The 24495-nt window shown below is 42.4% G+C and overlaps 1 protein-coding gene across 3 annotated transcripts in view; it reads right to left on the bottom strand.

The window, feature by feature from the left end:
- The window catches only part of LOC107383946 (A-type potassium channel modulatory protein DPP6), a 99081-nt gene that overhangs the window by 65312 nt on the left and 9274 nt on the right, over nt 1-24495 (bottom strand). Inside the window, exon 1 of one of the 3 annotated variants that reach the window (XM_015956872.3) lies at nt 12698-13563. The exons of the other annotated variants lie outside the window; for them this stretch is intronic. Within the exon in view, the coding sequence (XP_015812358.3) occupies nt 12698-12889 (192 nt within the window). The 5' untranslated portion in view covers nt 12890-13563. Of the gene's footprint in view, nt 1-12697; nt 13564-24495 lie in introns of those variants that run through there. 3 annotated transcript variants of the gene reach the window in all.

Genomic DNA, 24495 nt, shown 5'->3' with positions numbered 1-24495 from the left:
GCTACCTGCTAAACTTCTTCTACTTATAAATGATTTATAAAGAAAATTCTGTGAAAATGAAGTGTTCAGAAATGGGATTATGTTTACACACAAATGTAAAAAAAATATTAAAAAGTTGGGATTACATGATCTAGATTGCAGAATCTAGATAAGGTCTAGTCGTTGAAAGAAATCAGCACGAAGAATAAAAAGTCTTCACAAACAACCCAACAACTAGGGATATGCATTCCCATGATGCAACAGCCAGTCTGGTGAGGGGAGTAGCATCAATCATCACAGTTCAGGGGGACCGTTTGATGAGCTGCCAACTCCAGAATGGTGAATCACTCCACCTCCGCCTCACCAAACAATCATTATCTCCCCCATCTCGGTTCTGCTCCATGTGAGCTCAATTCAGAGCTTGAACTCCCAGCGTTCCCCCTTTTCCCCTCCATCTCCACAGCTCTGCGCCTCATTCAGACTCCTGACTTGAGGCTCAGAGGAACAGGAGGGAAACACTGATTGAAGATGAAGATTTTCATACTGTCAACGTTCTTCAAAACAAACCAAACCTAGGCTGACCCTTTTGTGTGTCTGTCCACAGGAACTCAGCCTGCAGGTTCGCACAAAACGCTGAAGAAGATACATGAGCCAGAGGTAAACTAAAACCAACTTTCTCAGTTTAGCAACACCGAAGTATAAACCCACCTTCATGGCTTTTGAGACAACGTTCTCCCTCCTGTTGCTCCTTTGAAGACCAGAATGGCAACAAACGTCCAACAAGGACGCAACATGAAAACCTAGCTCATGTGTTATTCATCAGAAGACTAAACCAGGGCCTGGAGGCAGGAGAGGCATCCTTCAAACCGGCAGACATACTTTTATACTTCAGACTTCTCAACGTGTTAAAAGAGAGTCATTAAATACCGTAGATTCATTATAATTACACTTCAGGGATTTTACAGGTAAACCAAACAAACCTGAGCCTTTTTTAATAACTGAAACAAAAAATAAATGTCCACGGTATCCAGATTTTTGTTTGGTAACAAGTTTCTAAATGGTAATCTGGAGTCTCTCACATCACTGGGGAGGAATTTAAACACACATAGAGTTGTTTCAGTTTAGCATTATTACAGGGTTTTCCAGCATGCAGTTTGAGGTCAAAGGTCAGAAATTATTTTTCAGGATTTTCTGGCGAAATTCACGGTTCCATTAATTACAGCAACTGGTCCAGGTCCTGAAGCAACAAAGCAGTCCCTAGACCATCACACTACCGCCACCGTGTTTGACAGTAGGGTATTGTTAGGTTTTTTTTTTGGAAAGTTTTTTCTATTTTTCTCACTTCAGTCCACTGAATATTTTCCCCAAAGGCTTAAGGGTTGAGAAAGGCATTTTGAAGTCATGAACTCCATCCATCCACAAATAACACAAGCCTGAACGTTGTGGAGTTGCTAATCCTAACAGTTAGCCTTCACTAGCCAAGATATGCTCTGCTCTCTCTTGAAGGCTAAATCAATAACAGCCTTTGGTCACAAACCAGACTGGGTGTGTCCATAAATGCTAATTTTACAGTGTGACATGGATCTGAGTGGCTTTTTCTGACCTGAGCGTTTCCCCGTCCATTTGCTTTCAGGAAATGGGGGTTGGAGACTATTTTCATGCTCTGCATACATGTGAAACTCAGAATGTATTTCAAAATGAACAAGTATTGCAAGTTTGTCAGTAAACCTCCAAATGTTGAATCATGAAAATGACAAAGCGGCATCACAAACTCCCTGCTGTGACTTTTTAAACTAAAGAACAAATCAATGAAAGCTAACTTCTGTTGTCGCTTCACTCCAGGATTTTCTAGCTTCCATGATCCTCATGACTTTGCCTCAACCTTTACATGCTGCATGTTTCTATATCCCGGTTAAATGGTATGCCGGTTGTGCGTGCCTGTGAATGAACGTGTCTCTTAGGGGTGTGCTGCTGCTGTATCATGGCAGGGCCGATATGTGTATCTGCCTGTGTGACACAACAGATTACTGCTGTCTGGTCTCAGCCTGGAAAAAATCAATAATAATAATAATAATAATAATACGTGAGAGGAATCAAGAGAAACAGCAGCCATGCTCCGCTGCTCTAATTCCAGATGACAGAAATGTGCTTGGATGAATTTCCTTCACTTCCTGCAAACATCACTTTGAGTAAAATTTCTATTTCTTTCATGGGTAGACAAACATTTACAAGCATGATGTGCTGCTGCAAATTAACACAAGATGAAAAAGATCCCCTTTGCCTGTGGGATTAAATGAATCATGCTGCTCGCAGCTGAAAGACCCAGTTGATTTGTGGTTTCTTGTCACAGCCTCTGAAACCAAAATGATAGCTATGACCTTTCACCCTCTTGGATTAAATGTCAAAATTAAGTAATGCATTGATGACTCTGGCAGAAAAAGGTCTTGGTGTGTGTGCATGTGTGTGTTTGTGCAGGTCAAAGCAGCAGTTGAGTGAGGCTGACGTTGCCAGGTGGCTGTATGATCGTTTCAATCCCTGAGAGAAGTGACACTGTCACCTTCTTCCCGTATTGGGGATGAGATGCTGTCAGCATCTGCTTAACTTTACTTTCAGCAGAGATGCAGAACAGCAACATGGCTTTGGCTCACGCTGTTGGTGTATCTATTGTAATCTGTCATTTCTGCATCACTTAGAAGTCGAACAGAATGCAGCAGCTTGTAATTTGACTGGTAGGAAAAGCTGCATCTTTCCACTGACTTCCCATTTATTTCTGTATTGACACTATTGCTAAGTTAAAGCTTTCATAGACTGATATCCTGTTGACCTGATTTCCCCACAATCCACAGAGCAGCCATCCACTCAATTCCTGTTAGATCCAAATCAAAACAAATAGGCAATCCTTTTCTTTTTCACTTTGCAGTGGCTGCCTTAAAACTATTGAGCTGTTCACACATTCGACTGCTAAGACACATTTAAATCTGGTCTTTAGTCCGGTTCTCACCACAGGTTTTTTAAATCGTCGGCTGACTTTTTGTGCATGAGGGACCACGTACACGATGGTGGCAGAGGAGTTAGGTGCCTGCCCTGTAACCGGAGGGTTGCAAGTTCGCACCCCTCTCCGTCTGTCGTAGTTATTGTGTCCTTGGGCAAGGCACTTAACCCACCTTGCCCGCTGATGGTGGACAGAGGCGCCAGTGAACTGCAGTCTCGCCTCCATCAGTGCACCCCAGGGCCACAAAGTAGCTCATTATCACCAGCGTGTGTGTGCATAGGTGAATGACTGGTTATTTGTGAAGTGCCTTGGGGGGTTGTAGAAAGCACTATATAAATACAGGCCACTTAACAATTACGTGTGGTGATCACAAAATTACAGATATACCAGTTTTGGCAGCTCGACAAATACTACACATTACACATGATCTGCTGTTATGCCATTCATCGCTCAGATGGGAAATCTCATGAGACAAAATGTGACTTTGAAGTAAACAAACATGGAGGAGGAGTTTTCTGCGCACTTCCATCGTCTTGCCTTTTGATTGGTTAAACATCACATGCAGCACACTCGTTTGTCTCCGAAAATCAGAACAAGACAATCCAACATGTCTGAAAGCTCAGATTTATGATCAGAGTGGTCCCATCATCCTTCTGAACAGACCAGAGTGTTCTTAACACACCATACACACTAGGATGATCTTCCTAAGAGCCATAATTGTAAGATTAATATGTGAACAATGCCTGCACAGTGGTGCAGTGGCTAGCGCTGTTGCCTTGTAGAAAGGAAGTCCTGGGATCACATCCCGGCCTGGGGTCTCTCTGCAAGGAGTTTGCATGTTCTCCCTGTGCATACGCGGGTTCCCTCTGGGTACTCTGGCTTCCCCCCACTTTCCAAAAATTTGACTGTCAGGTTGATTGGTTTCTTTAAAATGTCCTTAGGTGTGAGTGTGTGTGCATGGTTGTTTGTCCTGTATGCCTGTGTCATCCTGCGATGGACTGGCAACCTGTCCAGGGTGTACCCCGCCTGCTTGTCCAAAGGCTGCTGGAGAAAGGAATGAGTCCCTGGCATGGAAAAGCGAATTACGATGAAAGGATGTGAACAATGCCGTGATTCCAGTTCGGCTTCTTGCTGCTTGATCTCAGTTTATTTGTCTTAATATTATTATTAATACATTCTTATGAAGCTTCAGCTCTGCTCCATTGTCTCTGCCTATAACATTTTCTCACCAGTACTAGTGAAACTTCCTTTCTCTTTGCTTTTTTTGAATCAAGAAATGTTTAGAAGCTTTAAAATGTTCTTTTAACACTGACATCTTTATTTTCTTCATGCCGCTGGCGCGAAGATACATCAGGAGTGAATGTCCTCATTAGTTTCTGAATGTGGGAAGTGTACGGTGCAAGTGTTGAGTTGCTCCATTGACTAGAACACAACAGTCTCTAGTGGCAGAGCAGACATGGTGCATGCAGCAGTTTCCTGAATCACTGAAAACACGTAGTACTGACTGAAACTCATCCCAAAAGAAGATACAGATTTAACTGACAGCTCAGTGGTTAAGATTTGGTCCAGCTAATGAAGCTTAATCCCAAAATAATCTGAGAGGTTCCTTTAGGTTTTAAATGAAAAACAGGTATGAACAAAAAGAGAAGCAAGCTGGGTTAACAGATGGCTATATTTAGATTAAAAGCTTCAGAAATCTTTAAGATTCACACTGAAGTGACAACAGATGAAGGGAGGGGAGGGTGATCAAGATGAAATATGCAAATAAAGGCAGGAAAAAGGTCCTATCTTTTCACTAAAACTCTAATTTTAACCACAAAGATGAAATAAAATAAAAATACCTGATGTGGTTTGAATGAAACCGTAGCCTAATGACAGCTGACAACGTTTATGTTGTTTCACCCTCTGAGCAGAAAATCTCCCGCGTGAGACAAAAACCCTGCGTCATCAGCTGGTAATAAGCATCTCTGTAGTTAAACACTGACTAATACCCACTGTCGGGCTGTTTAATAACACAGTAAATCATAAAGCAGAGGGACAGTCGAACAACGAGGCTGCTGAGCTGCTGCTGACAGGTCTGTGGATGTGGTGGTGGTGGGGGGACAGTGAGGCGAGGGCTGATCGATGACACGTCAACAAAGAGCTGAGGTACTGGGCAGCTAGCGAACGACCTGTTGAGAAGCTCTCCAGAGCAAAAAACCCACAGAGATTGATGGCGATCACATCTGTCAGCAGGACTGAAAGCAAATAAACAGAAATGAAGGGCGGCATCTATTAGGTCCTAAAACTAAACCATCCTGAGATGATCATCACTGCGGACAGGATGTTCCACAACGTTTGTGAATGCTGCATCGTCTCCAGATGGCAGCCAGAGTCAGAGCCACCACCAAACAGCTCACAGCCTCACCCTCCCCACCTTTGCAGCCATGGCAACGCTGAGCAGGAAGTCCTGCTGAGGATGCTTTGTTGTCCTGAGGGAGGGAGTGGGGGGCTGCTCCGGGTGGCACCGTGTCTGCCGTCTGTGCCCTTTACTGGATTTTAAATGCTGAGCATCCACACATGAAAAGGGTTCCTGCTATTTCTCCTTTTACATCTCAGACTCTGAATAGGATTTTTTCTGGGCCACTGTTGCTTTTGTGAAGCTCCTCGTTATCTGGAGCCTATTCCTTGGCTTTCCTTTGAGACTGATTTCAGCAACCTTTTGAACCTGACAGACCCAGTACTGGGTTCAGCATTACTTCCGGTTTCAAAGTCGTTCCGATGCTTAATGTTCGCTACAGTGCATGGGCACATAATGGGAAGAACCCAGTCTAAACGATATAGATATTGTTTTCTACCTCAGCAACACCCAATTCCAACACTAAAGCCTGAAGTAAAATATGCCAAATTCACATATCAAAGATAACCTGAGGAAAACACACCGTAGCAACAATCAAATATGATACTATCCAGAGAAGCAGCCACTCAAAAGAAAGCCCTGAGTCTCATCTTTCAAACAACACGTCTCATTCCTGTATGATCACAAAGTCAGCCACGATCAAACACAGAACAGCTCATTTCTAGAAGTCGACACCATAAACTCAGTCTTACCTTTGCTGATTCGTGATCATAATCCATGTTCTAGTAAAACAAAATCCACTCGATTCAAGCAATCCATTTTCCTATTGTCAAAACAAACTCATTCCCGACTGTTCTTGCGGTTGTTAGCTTCCTCCAAACTAGTTAGAAATCTGTGACGCCATTTTACCTAAATTAACGGCTCTCGCTTGGGAGGTCCCGTATTCTGCACAGTTCAAAGATGAGACAATAAAATGCAACATCACGCTATTGGCTCAGAGGTATGAGGCGTGATTTGAATGACGCAAATCTTCTGATGGGATCCTGCATATTGCGCATTGGCTGATTGGACATGTAGACGGGATTACTCGCAGAGGGAATGTCTACCTGCAACGCCTACTCTTCTCCTCCCACATTTCTTCACGAGAGAAGACTTTTCAGATTGTTTGTTGATATTTTTGAGACTTGATTTTCACAATGGCTAGCAGAAACAAGAAGTATTTACCGCTGACGAGATACCGGATATGTTAGCTTCTGATGGCACCGCTAATCTGTGTCTGGTGGTTTTAGCTTCTGACAAATCTTCCCAGATCAGGCCAACAGTGATCTGGATTGTGAAATCCCTTCCTCAGAAAGGTATGTAATCAGTTTTCCTCAATTCTGTTATTTGATTTTGTGTAAAATTACTACTTTATTTACCAAATAACATATATATTTGTCATTTGTGTACATAATCCTGTCTACATGAGCACTATTTTCTCTGTGTTATTGTTCATGGATAGAACTTTACAACATCATTTTTTTCTCATGTGACTTTACAGTGAGAGTGATGATATTGATGAGGAGCCTGCCTCAGGAAAGCCACTCAGTCACAAGCAGTTCAAGGACCAGCCAGCTGCAGAAATGCTGCAGTTTGCTGGGAGCTCAGCAGCAGTACCTCCAGAACCACAGCCCACCAACCTGACCTGCACGCCAGAGTACGTTGGTAGTGATGCCACACAGTCAGGATGGCGATGCAAGAACTGCCAGGAAGCTGGCATCTATTGTGGAAAGTGTCAAGTCCCTTTGTGCCTCACATCAAAACAGAACAGCTTTAGGGAATGGCATGATGCCCATTCCCTAAAGCAGTTCTGTTTTGATGTGTATTGCTTTACTTTCTTGTACATGTGTATGTATAGTTTTCCTTCTTTGCAGCAGGACAGTTATAGTTCTCATTACCTGTGTTTTCACAGTGTTTATCCTATTATTAAAAGGCATTGGTTGTTTTTGTATTTCTTAAAAATTTGTACCAGTTTATACCTGTTCCAATGTTTAATGTATAATAATTGTTATAGATGTGTGTTAGTTCAATTTTCACCATTTCTTAGTTCTGAAATTCTATTTTACATTTTGTTGTTAATAAATTTGCTCCATTAGGAGTCAAATTAGCTCCTCTCTATGTTTCCCCTTTATTTTGAATGTGTAAATATGTTTGGTGGATTTTTCCCAAAAACCCTCAAAAACATTTTTTTAGATGGAATAACTTTCTAAGATAAGACAAAAATGAGGGGAAAACACCTGAGGAATTCCTAATGACACAAACTGTACCAAACTGTGCCTAAAATGGTGTCCGCCTGTATTTCTATCAACCAACACCTTTCTAGCGTTTCTATACTTAGTTGTTTGTTGCATGAATTTTGGGTCAGCAAATGTTCAGATCCTATTCTGTGAATTTTTAAATGTTTTAGGCTGCATCTAGATACTTTAGAAGGAATTTTAACATCATAAAGTGGATTTTTTTTCAGACGGAACAGGTTTTTTTTTCATTTCTGATGTGTTCTAAATCCTGTTACCCTCAAACAGTGACATAATTGTTGCTTTTTAAAAATTTAGAGTAATCTCTAGAGTTGTACCTTTATTTTGATACCACACCAGCTCAAATAACCCTTAGTTCTTGAAATATACTCAATTGATTTTTTTCAAGAAAATAAATAAATAAATGGATTTTTTTTTGGTCAGATTGAATCAAGTAAAACTTTTCTTATTTATTTCTACTTTGGAAAATTGAAAGATTATCTTCAAAAGAACCATTATAGGTCCCTCCACAACAACTTTATTATATTAAGATCAGAAATTCGACTTTACTGTAACCGTATTTGATGCATTCATTGTTTGAGCAGTTGCAATTGTAAGATTAGCATCTGTCTGCTCTGGTTTTACCTCTTTAAAGGTGCAATATGTAAGAATATAGTGAGAAAATCCCAAAAGAGTAATGTTTCAGTCATTTTGGAAGGAAGGATATACTGAAACATATTTCACATCCAGCTGGCTGCAGGATTGTCAGTTTTTCTCCTATCAAAACAAAAGAAGGGGGGGGGGGGGGGGCATAACTGTTTACCATCAGTGAGTGGGGGGTTGTTTTGTCCCCTGTGAGCTAATGCTGCAGCGCCGACATTTGGTGTTTTTGAGGACCTGTATGATGAATTATATCCAACATTATCCAAAAGCGTTTTACTTACTTTTAGAGCTACCTTTGTCAGACCAAGTAAAAAACTAGTCCTGAATCGTTTTTAACCTTTTCCTTTCTGGGCATCAGCAGGTTTTTCAAAAGCAGCAACATGTCTCATATTCATCACACAAGCTTTATTTGAATAGATGTCATTTAAATGTATAAACAGAGTTAGTCTAACTCATGAGTCCATGACATCCAAATGCTTGACGTGTCCAGCGGTCGCTCAGCTGTGATCAAAGAAACGCGTTGCGATCACTGTAGATTAGCAACATGTCCAGAAGCAACCCCTCAGTGAGCAGTCATCACCTGAGGAAAACTGTTAACCCTGCTGCGGAGATAATGGGTCCAGCCTAATACCCTCACTGCCCTCCTCCTTTTATCTGGCTGCTTTTGTTGAGCTCCGTCTGGCTGATTTATTTCAGCTACGGACCTCAAAGGCGGCACACACCTAAGCCCAGATTTGGGAAGCAGGCCAAATTCTCTTCCTGAGATCTAGGGGATCTCAAAGCAGAAGGTGTGAGAATACATGGTGTCTGCGCATGTGTGTGTGTGTGTGTGTGTGTGTGTGTGTGTGTGTGTGTGTGTGTGTGTGTGTGTGTGTGTGTGTGTGTGTGTGTGTGTGTGTGTGTGTGTGTGTGTGGGTGTGTGTGTGTAAGCTCTGGGCAGTCTTATCTGAATTAAAATTTCACATTCCAGTCAGTCAGGTAGATGTCTTTTGAACTGTTTTTTTCTGCAATCGGCACACTTTCTTTGTTCATGTCTACAGTTTTGGGGAAAGGCAGCTGGTCCACATGAATTAAAAGGTGACTGAAGCTGAGGAATCCTTTCTTAAAGGGGTAGAGACGATCTTAAAGCACAATTGTGAGATCAGAAAGCAAAAAGGAGTTCGTCAATCTGTTTGGTTGTCTAATGTCTTCTGGGGAAAAAACTTGATTTAAGTTGCAGTGAAGGATGCAAATTGTCTTTCACAAAGGGAGTATATAATGTTATTCTCAATATTTTGCCCACACAAACACTTATTTAGCACCTAGAAATTTCAAAGCAAATTTAAATCATTGCCATAACATAAAAATCTTATATATTCAAACATCTAGCACACCTCTACAGTATATAAAATAACCAGTCTTTAAACTAGAAAACATGAAAACAGAATCAGAATCAGCTTTATTGTCGGTGCTCCAGCGTCCCGACGCACAGAAATTTAAAACAGAGCATTTTAACTACGTTTCATTAACTAGTTTTAAAGAAGTGTTGCGTAATTTTAAACTCATTCAAAGATATTTAAGTGCATTTTCAATCACAAACGAGGAACTAAAAGAGCACCATGATCCTCTGAAATTAAGGAGTCATATTTCTAGCTAATCTAATGAATATTAATAATAGTTGCAGTGAAAATTCAGTAGTTATTTAAAAATAATAAAGCAGCCATAGCTTTTTAAAAACATTTTAAGAATATATTATTTTAGGTCAAAATATAATCAGTCACTCTGAGTTTTTCATGCAGGGTGAAGCATGAAAACATTTCTTCCATTCTTCTACCTCTATGTTCGGTGTTAGCATCGGCTAGAAAGTAGGTGGTGAAATGCTAGGATTTAAAAATTCTCACATATTTGTGTCACGCTGTGAATTTGTGGTCATTCCCTCGCCCATCTCGGCTTGTGCCCGCCCACAGGGAGTCATTTTTCTTTCTTTTTTTTTTTGCAGCGAGGAGAGAGAGAGAGCACAGAGTGTCGGTATTAGTGACCCTGCAACATGGCTGAATGCGCTCTGCATATCAGAAGCAATGTGTGTGCATATCATTAATAATAATAATAATGAGAATCCTGCTGTTTTCAGCCCAGCTCTGCACCAACAATCTTCTGCATCTCAGAACAGCTGCATCATAGCATTTTTTAAAAATGACTCATATGACATTGATTTACACTAGAGAACACTGTAAATGTATTAAATAGATTATTAAACCACACCATTAGGATTTTAGAATAATTACGTTTTATATCAAAAGAGAGTTTGACTTCATTTTAGTGATTTTGGTGCATGTGTTTCCTTTTCATGACAGAAAGTAATTTCCCCTAAAAAATGATGTTATTCTTTTACAACAAAACATTTTTGAGTTATTTTAACTGCTTTTGAGGGCTAAATTTACATTATAATGTTCTTTAAGTGTAGTCAATGTTCACTTAATATAGACATAAAACTGTTTTATTTGCTACCTCTGAAAAATCCTACCAAAGAAAGCGGCTCTGTAATGTTAGTTATTGTATGAATGATAAGATGTTGTATGTGTGGACTGTGTATGCCAGCTTCTATAACCAGGCATGAAAAGAAGTATTTACATTTTCCTGCTGTTATGTGTTCATAAAAAAAGAATTGGTGCAGGCGGGATCACGTAGGAGCTCCAAGGCTTTGATCTGAAGGTAAAACGTTGCCACATTCAACCTTTACATCCAACAGCTAATTGGGTTTGTATTTGCAGTAAAAGAGAGAGAACTGCTGCTGATATGTCTGTCCTCTCTTGGGTGACTCAAACTCACTCCACCATAAACACCATTGCACACACACACACACACACACACACACATGCACACACACACACACACACACACACACACACACACACACACACACACACACACACACACACACACACACACACACACACACAGAGAGAGAGTTTTGCAGACAAACAACAGTGCTTGATGTTTTTAAGCTTGTGGGTAAGAAAATTAGGCAGCTGTTTACAAACATCTAGTTTCCCCTATGCTTCACCCAGTGAGCTCCAAACTCTGCATCCTGAAATCTCTGCAGAAATATTTCCAGCATTTAAATCTAGAAAAATATGAGAGAACAACAAGTCTACTTAAACTTTTCTCAAGAAGGAAGTGATTGGAAACAGAGCTTCATGAAATGGACTCCACATCTCCAGAGGCAAAAGGCAATTTCATGCTCCAGCACGAATCAGAAAAGCCTCAGGACTCAAGGAGACCTCAAGGTTAACAGCACAAACTTGAAAAAAACAATATTTTAGAAGTCCAATAGTGCAACATCTGCGCATAATATGTAGGACACTTTGCTCAATAAAAATAAGAATTGCAATGAGCTTAACTTTCCTAGAAGGTGTTGTTTGTGCTGTTGATAGCCTGAACAGCCTCACGTCTGCCTGTTGCAGACATCTCCTTAAATTAGAGATAAATAATTCAGAGGAAGATAAAAAAAATATGACTTGTTCTCTAAATGTAGTAAACAAACACCACCTATCTTTACCAGTCACTTGATAAATCCTTCATGTAAGCAGAATATTTAGCCATTTGTAACCCAAGCAAAACCTTTGATGATGCTTGTTGGATGGCTATGTTTATCTCTTAATTCCAAGGCCAAGTACTATCAACTGTAAAGGAAACTGCAAACTGAAAATGAATCACAGGAATACTGGAGTGTTTGGGTATTTATGCTTTTAAATGAAAGGGATTATTTATGAACTGCAGTGTGTTTGCTCTCAGAAGAGGAAAGTGGCAAACCAGACTGAATAAACAGTTCATATTCGGGGATGGAATATATTTTACTTATATTAACTCCAATGAAATTGTAAAAACACTACCTAAAAGCCAAGAGCCAAGACTTTCTCTTGTTGTCATGTTTCCACGTATTTTTCATCCAAATGTCCCAATTTTCTCCAAAACACAAACACCCAACACACCTTGTCTGGTTTTCTTAAAAATAGCGCGGAGTGTTCTCACACACATCTATATTTGCCTCTTTTTGAAGTCAAAACACTCCTGAGGGACTCTGTGCAGTTTCAGCACCACGGTCAGCGCCAAAGGAAGTCCAAAAGCTCTGCTCACACAAAGGCTTAAAAACTGCAGCAGATCTGATTGAAAAGGGTCCGTTAAACACTTCACAGTCGTGTGGATGTTTGAAAAATCTGTCACGATAATCTGACCTCCAGTCTCTAAAAATACACCAAAGACAGAGGCTGCAGGCCTCCTTGGACATTTTCTCTGCCTCTGGGACCAAAAATTAGGGTCAGTTTATCGGAAAAATAAATCAGGGATTAAAAACTCAAGCATGTATGTGACGTCAGATCACTTAATTATAACTTTAGGGATAATTTTCCAGCTAACTCAGAGTTCAGCATGATAGATGGAGGTGTTTGTAAATGAAAACAACATGTGTCTTACGTCTTCGTCCTCCCGGATACACTTTTTCCGGTGCTGGACGTGGCTTCTGCCGTCTGCCAGCTGCTGGCAGGTCTTGGCTCCGTTCTCCTCGTCTGCGACCTGTCCACCGAGGAGGCGGCTGGCCTCAGGTGGGTGCGGGAACGAATTGGTGGTATTGATCTTCCCGGTGAATCTTTGATACAGCGAAGCCATAATACAGGTCCGGTTCGGGTCCAACTTAAAGCATGTCAGTCCTGCCTGGGCTTCGAGCGCTTAGAGGGAGGGACGATGGGAGAAGAGCCCGTTTTCAGTAGGATGAAGCGTTGAAATCAAAGGTTTTAAATCAGCATCTCTGAGGGAGTCACAAAGTGATCGAATGATAAGAAGATTGAATCTTGAAACGTTGTCCTTTCCGTTTTGTCCAGGCGCGCGGGAGACGGGAGTCTTGGTGTCAATAGTTCTCCTCTTTTGTATTCAGGACACGTTGTCTCCCCTCTTCAGTTTCCTGATGCCTCCTCACAGCGAGAGCAGGCGGAATTGCCGAGTTTTCATCGGATGTTCGATCCTCAGCAGACTCCCAGGGATTGTCCACAAAACAAAAGAATCAGTGATAATGATTCACCAGCTCCTTTTTTCTTTTTAACCCCCTCTTCTCCTCCTGCTTTCGTCTGCCTGTCCTCACGCAGGAAAAGTGTGAAGGACGCGGAGAGACACGCGTTCTGCATGAGAAGTGACCAGCGCCGTTTCGCTCAGATTTCTGCGCTGCTGCTCCGCTTTGGAGCCACTGGTTAATAGCAGCTGGTGATTTCACGCGCAGGGATGTCAAATCAATAAATAATAAGATAAAGTAATTCCCCCAAAACGATTGTAATCCGGTCCCAGCAGGACGGAGCTCGAGTGCCTCTCTGTGGCGCTGAAGATTAGGGCAGTCTGACCGCACACCTGTAATTTGGCTTTCTCCAGGTGTAAAATGAAAACAGTCAATCATTTGACTTTCAGTTTATGAAAAAATGTATTCGTTACCAACTGATTGAGTCCAGAGGCTGAGGTAATGTATACAACTATACATACATTATGTAATGAAATGTCCCCAGCACTGCAAATATGTGGCATAACACAGATTTGTGTTTAAAGGTGTGGTTAACTGAAAAAGCTTTTTTTTTTGTTTTATTTCTGATTATAATCAGTCACTCTGAAAATTTCATGCAGGCTGAAAAAAAATCTTCTGTCATTGGCTTCTGATAAAAAAATAAACTGTGAAATACCAGGATTTGAAAATCCTCACATGTCTATGTCACACTGTGAATTTGCATTCATGGCCTCACCCTTTCTGGCTTGTACCCACCCACAGAAAGGCTTTTATTTAATTAATTTCTTTTTTTAAATTTTATTTAATTTTTTATTTTTTTTTTTTTGCAGTGAGGAGAGAGAGCGGAGAGTGTCTTTGTGATGTGACTTTGTCATGACTCGAGGCAAGTGTTTAACCCAAGACATGTAGAATCATAACTTGTCGGCAGAATTGGTAAAATAAAGTTCTTTATTACAAAATGGGAACGGAAAACAACACAGGGAAGTCCTGTGTGAGAGAGCGGTGCCGCTCTAGTCCTTGTAGCGTTCGGAATGAATGAGAGAGGGGGGAGCTGGGGGGGGGGGGGGGGGGGGGCGCTGGGCAGAGAATGAAACGCTCCAGGAGGGGTGAGGTAGCAGAGGGACCCAAACAGGAACCACGGAGGAGGATGGGACGTGGTGTGAGAGATCCAATGTTCGAAGACAGCAAGGTGGAGTAGATTGTGTGAGAGTCCTGAGCAGAAGGGAACAGACGTCAGGCAAAATCCAAAAACGTAATCCAATACACGGTCTGAGGTCATAAATCCAATAATCAGAGAGCTAGTCAAAAACCACGAGCGAACAAGAACAAGCAAGTGGCTGGGACTACCAAAACTGGTGCAATCATCCGGCAAAGTGATGTGTCTCCATCCTCCTTTTGAACCCGCTTCCCTGATTGGAAAATCAGCTGCCGCTCCCTCTGCTCCTCACCTGTGGAGAATTAGCTCAGAGCTGATGAGGGGAGATGGTGTGACTCACCTCTGCCCAGGAACATGGCAGACTTTGCAACATGGCTGCACACATTATGTTAGCCAATCTGCGAGGTGAGAGCAAATAATAATGGGCAATCCTGTTTTCAGCCCGCCTCTGCACCAGCTAATTCTGGATCTCAGAACAGGAGCATGGTAGTTTTTTATTTTTTGAAATCACTCTGAAGGCATGGATTTCCACAAGGGAGCATCCATCCATCCATCCATCCATCATGCATTTTCTGAACCCGCTTGTCCAAGTGGGGTCGCGGGGGGGGGGGGGGGGGGGGGGGGGGGCTATCTCCAGCGGTCAATGGGCAATCAGGCGGGGTCCACCCTGGACAGAGAGCGAGTCCATCGCAGCAGTAGGAACATTACAAATGTATTGAATAAATGAGTAAACCACACCTTTAATATCTGTCAAATCTGAAGTTATTAACAAGTGTTTAATCCCAATTAAGGTTTAAACGAGGCACTTAAAGGCACTTTACAACACAAACGGTCAGTCGCCAAAGCACACACACACACATTCACATGCTGATGGTGATGAGCCACATTGTAACCACAGCTGCACTGGGGCGCGCCGACAGATGCGAGGCTGCCGAGCACAGGCGCCACCTGTCCCTCCGACCACCGCCAACAGACAAGGTGGGTTAAATGTCTTGCTCAAGGACACAACAGCAGCATTCTCTGCCAGGTGCCTGTATCGATCCTAAAACCATGCTCTACCTCCTGAGCTACCGCTGTTACTGCAGAGGTCAAAACCTCTGACCAAAAAAAAAAAACACAAAGATTCACATCACTTTTAAACAATTATTTTGTGGGCTGACGAGACAAAATATGAACATGTTGGAACCTATGGATCTCTTCAGTGAAAAACGTACACTGTATTTCAAAAAAAGTACATAACAGTCCAGCACAGTGGTGGTGGTGAGATGGTCTGGGACTGCTTTGCCGCTTCAGAATTTGGACAATTCTGTAACTGATGGAACCATGGACTCTTCCCTAAACCAGCAAATCCTGACCCTTGACTGTAAAAAGCACAGTTTTATATTTGATATTTAACATGTGTTTGCTGATGTGAAAACAGTTAAAGTTTTCACATAAGTGAGTTACTACCCGCTAGCCACCGAAGCTGCAACTACTAAGCTAACCAGCCAACCATAGATAACTCCTTTGGATCTAAAAAAAAACTTTTTAAATTAGTCGATTTACATTTAAACTTGAAATTTGCCCCTGAAGTAGCTCCCGGCTTCTGATCCGCCATCCTTTTGAAAATACAACGGTGCTGGGAAATTTCTGACCAAGGCTAGACTACAAGACACCTCCCGTGTATTCTTGCTCAGCTAGCTAAACATCTAACAAACGGAGAACACACGCCTCAGTAGAACTTGAACATTGGAACATGCCTTGGCTGTTCCTGATGACATAGCTCCTAAACAACCGGGACGAGGCCAAGACATCAAGGAAAGGTTTCCTGGCATTGAGAAACACCCTTAGACCCGCTCCCATGTATTTTAGACCTGATTTTTATGTTATGAAACTGCCAATATTTTTCTAGTACTGGGCATCTTTTAATTCATTTACAACAACATTTCAATGGATATTTCCAGAGATTATTGGTAAAAAAAAAAACTACACATTTTCACTTTAAATATCACAACTACAAAAAATAAAAATAAATAAATAAATAGAAAAAAGAGGACACCAGATATTTTCACAACACTTCCACTTGATTTATATTTTCAGTCAGCTCACATCCACTTGTCATTAAGCTCTGAACATTGTGTGTGATTTCATGCTTGAAATGCTCTCAGGGGACACATCTCTGCAGCGTTCTGGTAAATGCAAAATATTGGCTTATCTGCAGCACAAAGAGTGAGAGGCTCCCAGGTCAAAGTCTGTTAAAATCTCCATCATGAACTCTGTTAGTGCACACACACACACACACACACACACACACACACACACACACACACACACACACACACACACACACACACACACACACACACACACACACACAGCCTCTCTCACTGTGAAAACTCAGACTGCTACTCCATTTGGGCTAAGTTGTATTTATGGGAAATAGGTCATCGTCACCGGGGTATGCGACTTCAAAGCAGCTCTAAAACACGGCTCAGAGCACGCACACTCACACTCATGTTGAATCCCACTGCCATTGTGTGTAATTAACTTTATATTGCAATCATTTGAAAATGGGTTTATAAGGTACACTCACCTAAGTGGTGGAGGAAAAAAAAGAAGTTTGAACAAAGAGGGCTTTTTCAATTAATTTTCTTTTTTACTAATGATGAGTCATCTGGAGCTCTAAAATAACCGCTGGAGGCTCATTGATTGATGGTTTGAATAATGAATGTAACCTCGATAAGAGTAAATGTATCTGGAATACTGAATATTTGTTTCACAGATGTGGAAAAACTCATTAAAAACAAGAATAGGTTGCTTCGTGGCCTTATTAAATCATGTCTCCTTTCTTTGCTTTCTCATCACTTTTGATTATTATTCCTTGATTTACTCCACAAATAAATAGTTTGATGCTTTTGTTTATGACTTACAATGCTGGATTTGTTGAGGATTTTACATGGGCATCCAGCAGTCTCCCTAAACACGTTCTCCTGTCATCATTCGTTCCTCTGGTTCACAAATGCCTTTCTTGGGCTTGAGCACCTCCTGGGAAATAGGTCCAAGTCACTTGGCATCCGCCCGAGCCTCCCTGATAGATGTCTTCCAATCTCGCTCACCTTGTTGGGGAGCTATTGTGAACTGCCTGACTGCTTTAACGCTCCCCTCAGGACGGAGCCAGGGAGCTCGGGCCCGGCTCGGCTTCCCTATCGTCTTGTTACAGATGGAGCTACACCTCTATCTGACGGTACAACTTTCCCCTTCTCTGGCAAATGCCAATCCTGTTACATCCCTCATTATGGGTGGTAAGAGAAATATTGGAGAGGCCTGAAATAAAAGCTATAATGATGACAACAGGTGTAATACATCTGAGGGTTTGGCTTTCACAAATGCGTAAACCCTGAATCCTATGGAACTCTGTAATTACGTTTGAAGCACACAGCAGATGCATTTTTAATCCGAGCGATTCGGTGCAACCTTGAGATCTTTATGATGCTGTGAGCGATGGCTTAATGAGGAATATGCAGTAAACTTCCATGAGTGGCTTTACTTTTAGTTCCAATGAAGGATTAATCCAACACTGTAATCAGAAAATTTACTGGATGGCCCCATATTGTTTTGTATATAAGAACTGGAGGGAAGTAATTTGTTTTCTCCTCAGTTTTTACAGAGAGATAGAGTACCAGAAGTGACCTGCGGGGGAATTTCTAGTACAGCATGATAGATTTTAGCAGAAATTACTTGTTTTGGCAGTTTTAGCTTTAAAAAATGGCTGCTTAAACTCTGAAAAAGTGCATAAAATGCATTTATGGAAACAAATCCATGCAGTTATAAATGATGCACTGCATCAACATCAAGAAAAGAAGGAAAGAGAACACTTGAGAGCATTTGCATTCGCTGAAATGACACTACAGGCAGACTGGTTTTGGTCAACAGGCAGCACAACACTACAAAATGACAAATTAATTGGATGGAAAAGAAAACAGATCAATCAGTCCACGTCTGGAGGGAGTCGAGCAATATCTAATTTCCTCTGAACATCACTCAAATGAATAAGGAAATTACGGCAGCTCTCTCTCCGAATACCTTAAACATAATGGATTTGGTTTCAGCCTGACATAATCACATTTTTGCACCATTTTCCACTTGGTATTAGCCGGACTCTAATGATTTCCCCTTAATGCCGAGCTGAGCCAAGTGTGGCAACAAGTTTCTTTATCGCCCTGCTGCCTGAGCGTCGGATTACATTCGGTTCTGGAGCCGTGGTCTGAGCGTGTTGAGTTTTTTTATCCCAGAGCTGTTCTCGGTTTCACTGTGATTGGAAATATAACCACCCTTAACTGTGTAGTGTCTCATGACAGATAGAGTCATAGAAAGCTGCTTTGGAGACAAATGTTTGACTGCAGATACACACAATTTAGAGCAAACAAATTAATTGCATAAACTGATGCAGGATGTGTGAAAAGTTCTGAAAAACATCCATCCATCCATTTTCATCTGCTTATCTGGAGTCGGGTCGCAAGGGCAGTAGCCTAAGTCGAGAGGCCCAGACTTCCCTCTCCCCAGCCACATGGGCCAGCTCCTCCAGGGGAATCCCAAGGTGTTCCCTGGCCAGGTGAGAGACATAGTCCCTCCAACTTGTCCTGGGTCTACCTTTAGGTCTCCTCCTGGTTGGACGTGCCCATAAAAACTCACCAGGGAGGTGTCCAGGAGGCATCCTGACCAGATGACCGGGCCACCTCAACTGGCTCCTCTCGATGTGGAGGAGCAGCGGATCTACTCCGAGCCTCTCCCAGATGACCGATCTTCTCACCCTATCTCTAAGGGAGAGCCCAGCCACTCTTCGGAGAAAACTCATTTCGGCCGCTTGTATCCGCAATCTCGTTCTTTCGGTCACTACCCAAAGCTCATGACTATAGGTGAGGGTAGGAACGTAGATCCACCGGTAAATCGAGAGCTTCGCCTTCTGACTCAGCTCTCTCTTCACCACGACAGACCGGTACAACGCCTGCATCACTGCAGATGCAGCACCAATCCGCCTATCAGTCTCACGCTCCAGCTTTCCCTCACTCGTGAACAAGACCCCGAGATACTTAAACTCCTCCACTTGGGGCAGGACCTCTAAAATTTTATATGATCTGTGTCTAAATTACAAATTAAGTGACAGACACGGCATGCAAAATATACAATAGGAAGACAGCAAACAACTACACTTCCTCTAATCCCGGACACATGTTACTGTAATCTTGTTTGAAGGAAGGTTCCACTAAAACAGATTTCATTCTCAGCCAGCTGGGGATGGTCATTTTTTTCTCCTTTCAATAAAAGGGACGCAGTTATTGTTTACAGTCAGTAAGCCCAGGAAGCTGCCAAGTATGCGCTGAGCTAACGCTGCAGTGACGGCATTTGTAATTCAACACCGACAGACAAAATCCTCCAGAGTTTGTTTGAAGATCTGAAGCCAGTAAATGGGAGCGACCCAGAAGTTACTTCTTGTACCCGTAAGAAGAAACAGCATCTTTTTGTTTAATTCTAATAAGGGTAAAGCAGTCTAAAGGCTAACATTGAGCTAGCAATGCTAACTGAGAACTAGAAGCAATAGAGCTCCGGGAGTTGACGTCACTTCTCCCGGCATGCAACAGTTCAAATCGAAACGGCGCCATCTTGGCATGCAGAAGCCCGCAGCTGGACTATTTGTTATTGTCAGAAAACGCAATCAGACGGGAAATATGGTAGATTCCTGTTGTGCCCCAGGATGCAGAACAGACGCGGACGACATAAGGAATGAGTCATCTACAGGATTCCCCAAGATCCGGAGCGCCGCAAACATTGGATCATTGTAATGAAACACGCTAGTGACCGGGCTAAAATGAAACTGTGGGACCCCGAGAGTAAAGGTTTTCGCTTATGCAGCGACCACTTCATATCAGGTACTTAAACCATCGTTTCCTCAACTGTGTATGGTATTTATTTTAAATGCTTTTATTACGATTCTTAGCGGGCTTCCTAAACTTATTTTGGCGTGGCTTTTTCTGTCTTATTACTCATAGCAGTAAGTAAACGTCACGTAAAACGTTTCCTCGTGATTTCTGCGTGCTGCCGTGTTTTATGATCACAGCAATTAACCAGCTAAGCTGTATTTAATTTTTAAGCAATGGTTGATCAATTGTCAGATCACACATAAAAAGCACTTTGGATTGCTATTATCTGTGTCACCGAGACAGATCTCAGACAGATCCTGACGCTCCTGCCTGACATATTTATTTTATTCACAGAAAAAAAATCTAACTAGTGATTTCTCTTGGCGTTCAGTTTATACATTTAAACAGCACAGCACTCTATTTAAACTACTTACGTGTAAATCTGTTATTTGTCCATCCATTTTCATCCGCGTATCCGGAGTCGGGTTGCGGGAGCAATAGCGTCGAGAGTCCCAGACTTCCCTCTCCCCAGCCACCTGAGCCAACTCCTCCGGGTAAATCCCAAGGGGTTCCCCGGCCAGGTCCGGTAAGAAGTCCGCTCCGACAGCTTCTGGCATCGGAGCAGGCAGTAGCGTCGAGAGTCCCAGACTTCCCTCTCCCCAGCCGCCTAAAGCTTGGTTTAGCCAGCTCCTCCGGGGGAATCCAAAGGGGTTCCCCGGCCAGGTCCGGTAAGAAGTCCGCTCCGACAGCTTCTGGCATCGGAGCAGGCAGTAGCGTCGAGAGTCCCAGACTTCCCTCTCCCCAGCCGCCTAAAGCTTGGTTTAGCCAGCTCCTCCGGGGGAATCCCAAGGGGTTCCCCAGCCAGGTCCGGTAAGAAGTCTGCTCCGACAGCTTCTGGCGTTTTTAAAAAGTATCCCAGGGTCACGGTAAGGGTCGGAGATGTTTAGTCTATTTAATTTCTGACTATATAAAACAATTTCTTCGGTTTTAAAGAGTGAAGTAAACTCTGACGAAGTAAAGTCCAAGCCGATCCCGTTCACGTTCATGTTTACATCCGTGTTTGTTTAGATTCTTTTACCTGCCAATATGGCGTCTACTAACTGAGAGTCACGTGGGGTCCGGAGCTCTATAGTCCCCTCTAGAAATATATCAAGCTGCTTTTTCATTTACCAACGGCTTGACATTACAGTGAAATATATGTTTGAAGTGAACAAAAATCAATCCTTTCAACACGTGAAAGCCAAGACGGAAAACCACAACACTTAAGCCTGATTTATACTACTCCGTCAGCTCTGAAAGGGAGAGACGCACATGCATTGACAGAGAAGTTTTGCTCTCAGACTTGTCCGTCACCCGGGGAGTGTTGCATAGCAATTCTCCGTCAGGACAACAGAGGATGTAGCGCTTTTCTGTGGTGTCATACCACCATTGCACTCACAAATCAATTATAGTGTATTTACTAATGTGTTTTTATATTTCAGAGACTTTATAACACAGATTCATTTATCCTTCATTCTCCACCTCTTCATGCGCTCACCATCTCTCAACCCATGTTTCCCGTCATTTCCATACACGAATTAAATTTTTGCTCAGTATTTTTTACTTCTTTAGTCATAGGTGAATAAAAGTTCAAATATTTATACCTTTTCTGCAAAATGTTCTTCAATCAGTTCCGTGTGTGCCTCTAAATATCTTTTTACCTTTTGACGTGGCAATGGCAGTGTTGTTGACATATTTACAAGGAGCGGAGAGCCCTTGCGTTGATGCATACTAGTGTTGTGTGTCTTTGCACCAACGCAGATGGAAAAGTATAAATGAGGCTTTACTCTAATGCCAGGAGGAATCCAGACCCACACCTGTCCAACCGTACGGCTGGATGTAGACACAAAACTACTATGAATGGTTAAGATGCATGAAGAAAAATTAGATCTAATTTGTTTTCCAAATTTGTTGTAGCAGCTTTAAGAGCTACTCCTCCCTTGGTGGCCAAACTCTTCTGAGAAGGCTTTACACAAGGTTTAGGAGTGTATTTATGGGAATTTTTGACCATTCTTTTAGAAATGCGATTGAGAGGTCAGATACTATTATGATGTTGGACGACAATATACCTGCTCAAAATTGTCCCAAATGTCATGATGTGAAGGGTGGAGATGGTGGACCAAGTGTGGTGGAGGGTTCCAGGAGGCAGAAGAGCAGGCGTGGATGAAATAAAAATGGTTTAATTGTAGAACGGGAGCGACAGGACAAACGAGCATGCACAAACACAAACAATGATCCGACAAAGGACAGGAGCAAAACAGGTGGTTTAAATACACAAGGCTAATTCGGAAAACATGGGCAGGTTAACGAGGGACAGGTGAGAACAATATGGATCAATCAGGGCAGGAGAGAGACAGTCAGGAGGGCAGGGGCAGATCGTGACACCAAAAGGGTTCCATTGGGTTGAATTCATGAGTCAGGGTCCATTTCTACACTAAACTTGCTCATCTATGCAGACATTTGGAGAAGTTTCCAAATACTTTTGGTAGGATTGTGTAGCAAGCAGGCAGTTTGACGAGTGTGAAAACTTTATTTTATTGAGAAGCAGCAAAGGAAGTCAGCTCTGAATCGGATCTGAGCTGGCTCTTTCTTTGGAAGCCGTTTGGGATCTGACGGATGCTGATTTTTCCAACTACTCAAAGAAGCAAACAGGCTGAATTAGAACTACAAACAGAAATAATTGCAGGGAAAAATAAGCAAAGGAAGGAGGAAGAGAATCTGCCAAGATGTAACTGACAACGAAGGACTGTATATACTAAAGGGAGCTCACTGCTGGTGTGATGATTAGAAGTCAGAGCCAGGTGCGACAAGGGAAACAAGACTGACAGGAACAAATGTAATCTGTAAATGCATAAATAAAAAAATCAATAGATAAGACCCAAATCGTAACAAAAATCAGATTAAATAGAAGAAAAATAACTAAAAACGACAGCCTTTAAACGATTTACCCCAAAATTCCACTATCTCTGCTCCGCCCCTGCCTTCCGCTGCCGTTCGTTTCCGAACTCAATTTTTACTGGTACCCGCTCTACAACGGCTCCGCTCCGGTGCGGAGACCTGAGGTGGGCAAACAGGCATGCGCGGGATTTTCGAGATCTTGCGATACAGTCCGAGCAATAAACACGGAAGTTAGATCCAAACACCCGTTGTGTGGGAGAAGCATCATCATTTGTGTTGAGAGACCAGCAGTGTTTGGATCAACAAAGGGTGACTACTTTGATAGTGGAAACTGTATTTATGGCTTATTTTTGTGCATTTAAAGTTAAACCGCCATTGGTAGTTGTTAAAAGTTGTTAAACCTGTGCATATGAAACAAACAACGCTTTTTGTTTATTGATTTATTGTGAAATAATGGAAGTTGTGCTTGCTCCCTTTCCTGTTGGGCGGTTGTGATTTCTGTCCATTGACTGCGGAGGTGCTCCGGCATCCGGAAAAAATAGAATTGATCCTATTTTTGCCGGATGGCGGAACGGCGGGCGCCGCACGGCCGCAGTAGTGGAACAGCTCTGATTGACTACAACGGGACCGTTTTTGCTGCAGAGTTCGTGCCGGAGCGGAGCGGAGATAGTGGAATTTTGGGATTAGGGTTGAGGGAAATGTTTGGATGGGACACGGTTGAACACACATCACGTCACAAACCACTGACCCACACTTCCCCAACATCATACAAGTTTTCTCATAACCATATAAATGTGAATATTATTACATAATGTATTTATAACTTGCTGTTAAAGTATTTTTTTTTCCACTAAGCCCCGTGTAAATTTTATTTTCCATCACTGCAAGTAGCCGAGCATGTTGCCGCTTGGAATCTTATCTTCCACACAGGATAAGTGCAAAATATTACAAATGAAGGGGGAGCTATATGAACTGAGCCCAAATTGAAATGGCAGCAGATAAGTCACTGAGGAAATGGAGTTTTTCTGCCGGCTGATGTTGTAGAATCGACTGTAGCGGCGTTTGAGGGAAGTCGCAGACGACAGCTGTGGATTGTGGCAGCAGCAGATGACAAGGAGGAGGAGGACGATGAGGGGAACGGGAAGGAAGGAAGGAAATGAGAGAGGGAGCGAGAGAGAGAGCAGGGAAGCAAAATTGGAGCATGCCAATGAACATTTTTAGTCACATGTGTTTTGTTTAT

This window comes from Nothobranchius furzeri, chromosome 11, assembly GCF_043380555.1.
Source record: "Nothobranchius furzeri strain GRZ-AD chromosome 11, NfurGRZ-RIMD1, whole genome shotgun sequence".
NCBI lineage: Eukaryota > Metazoa > Chordata > Actinopteri > Cyprinodontiformes > Nothobranchiidae > Nothobranchius > Nothobranchius furzeri.
This window is presented reverse-complemented; position numbering and strand designations above follow the sequence as displayed.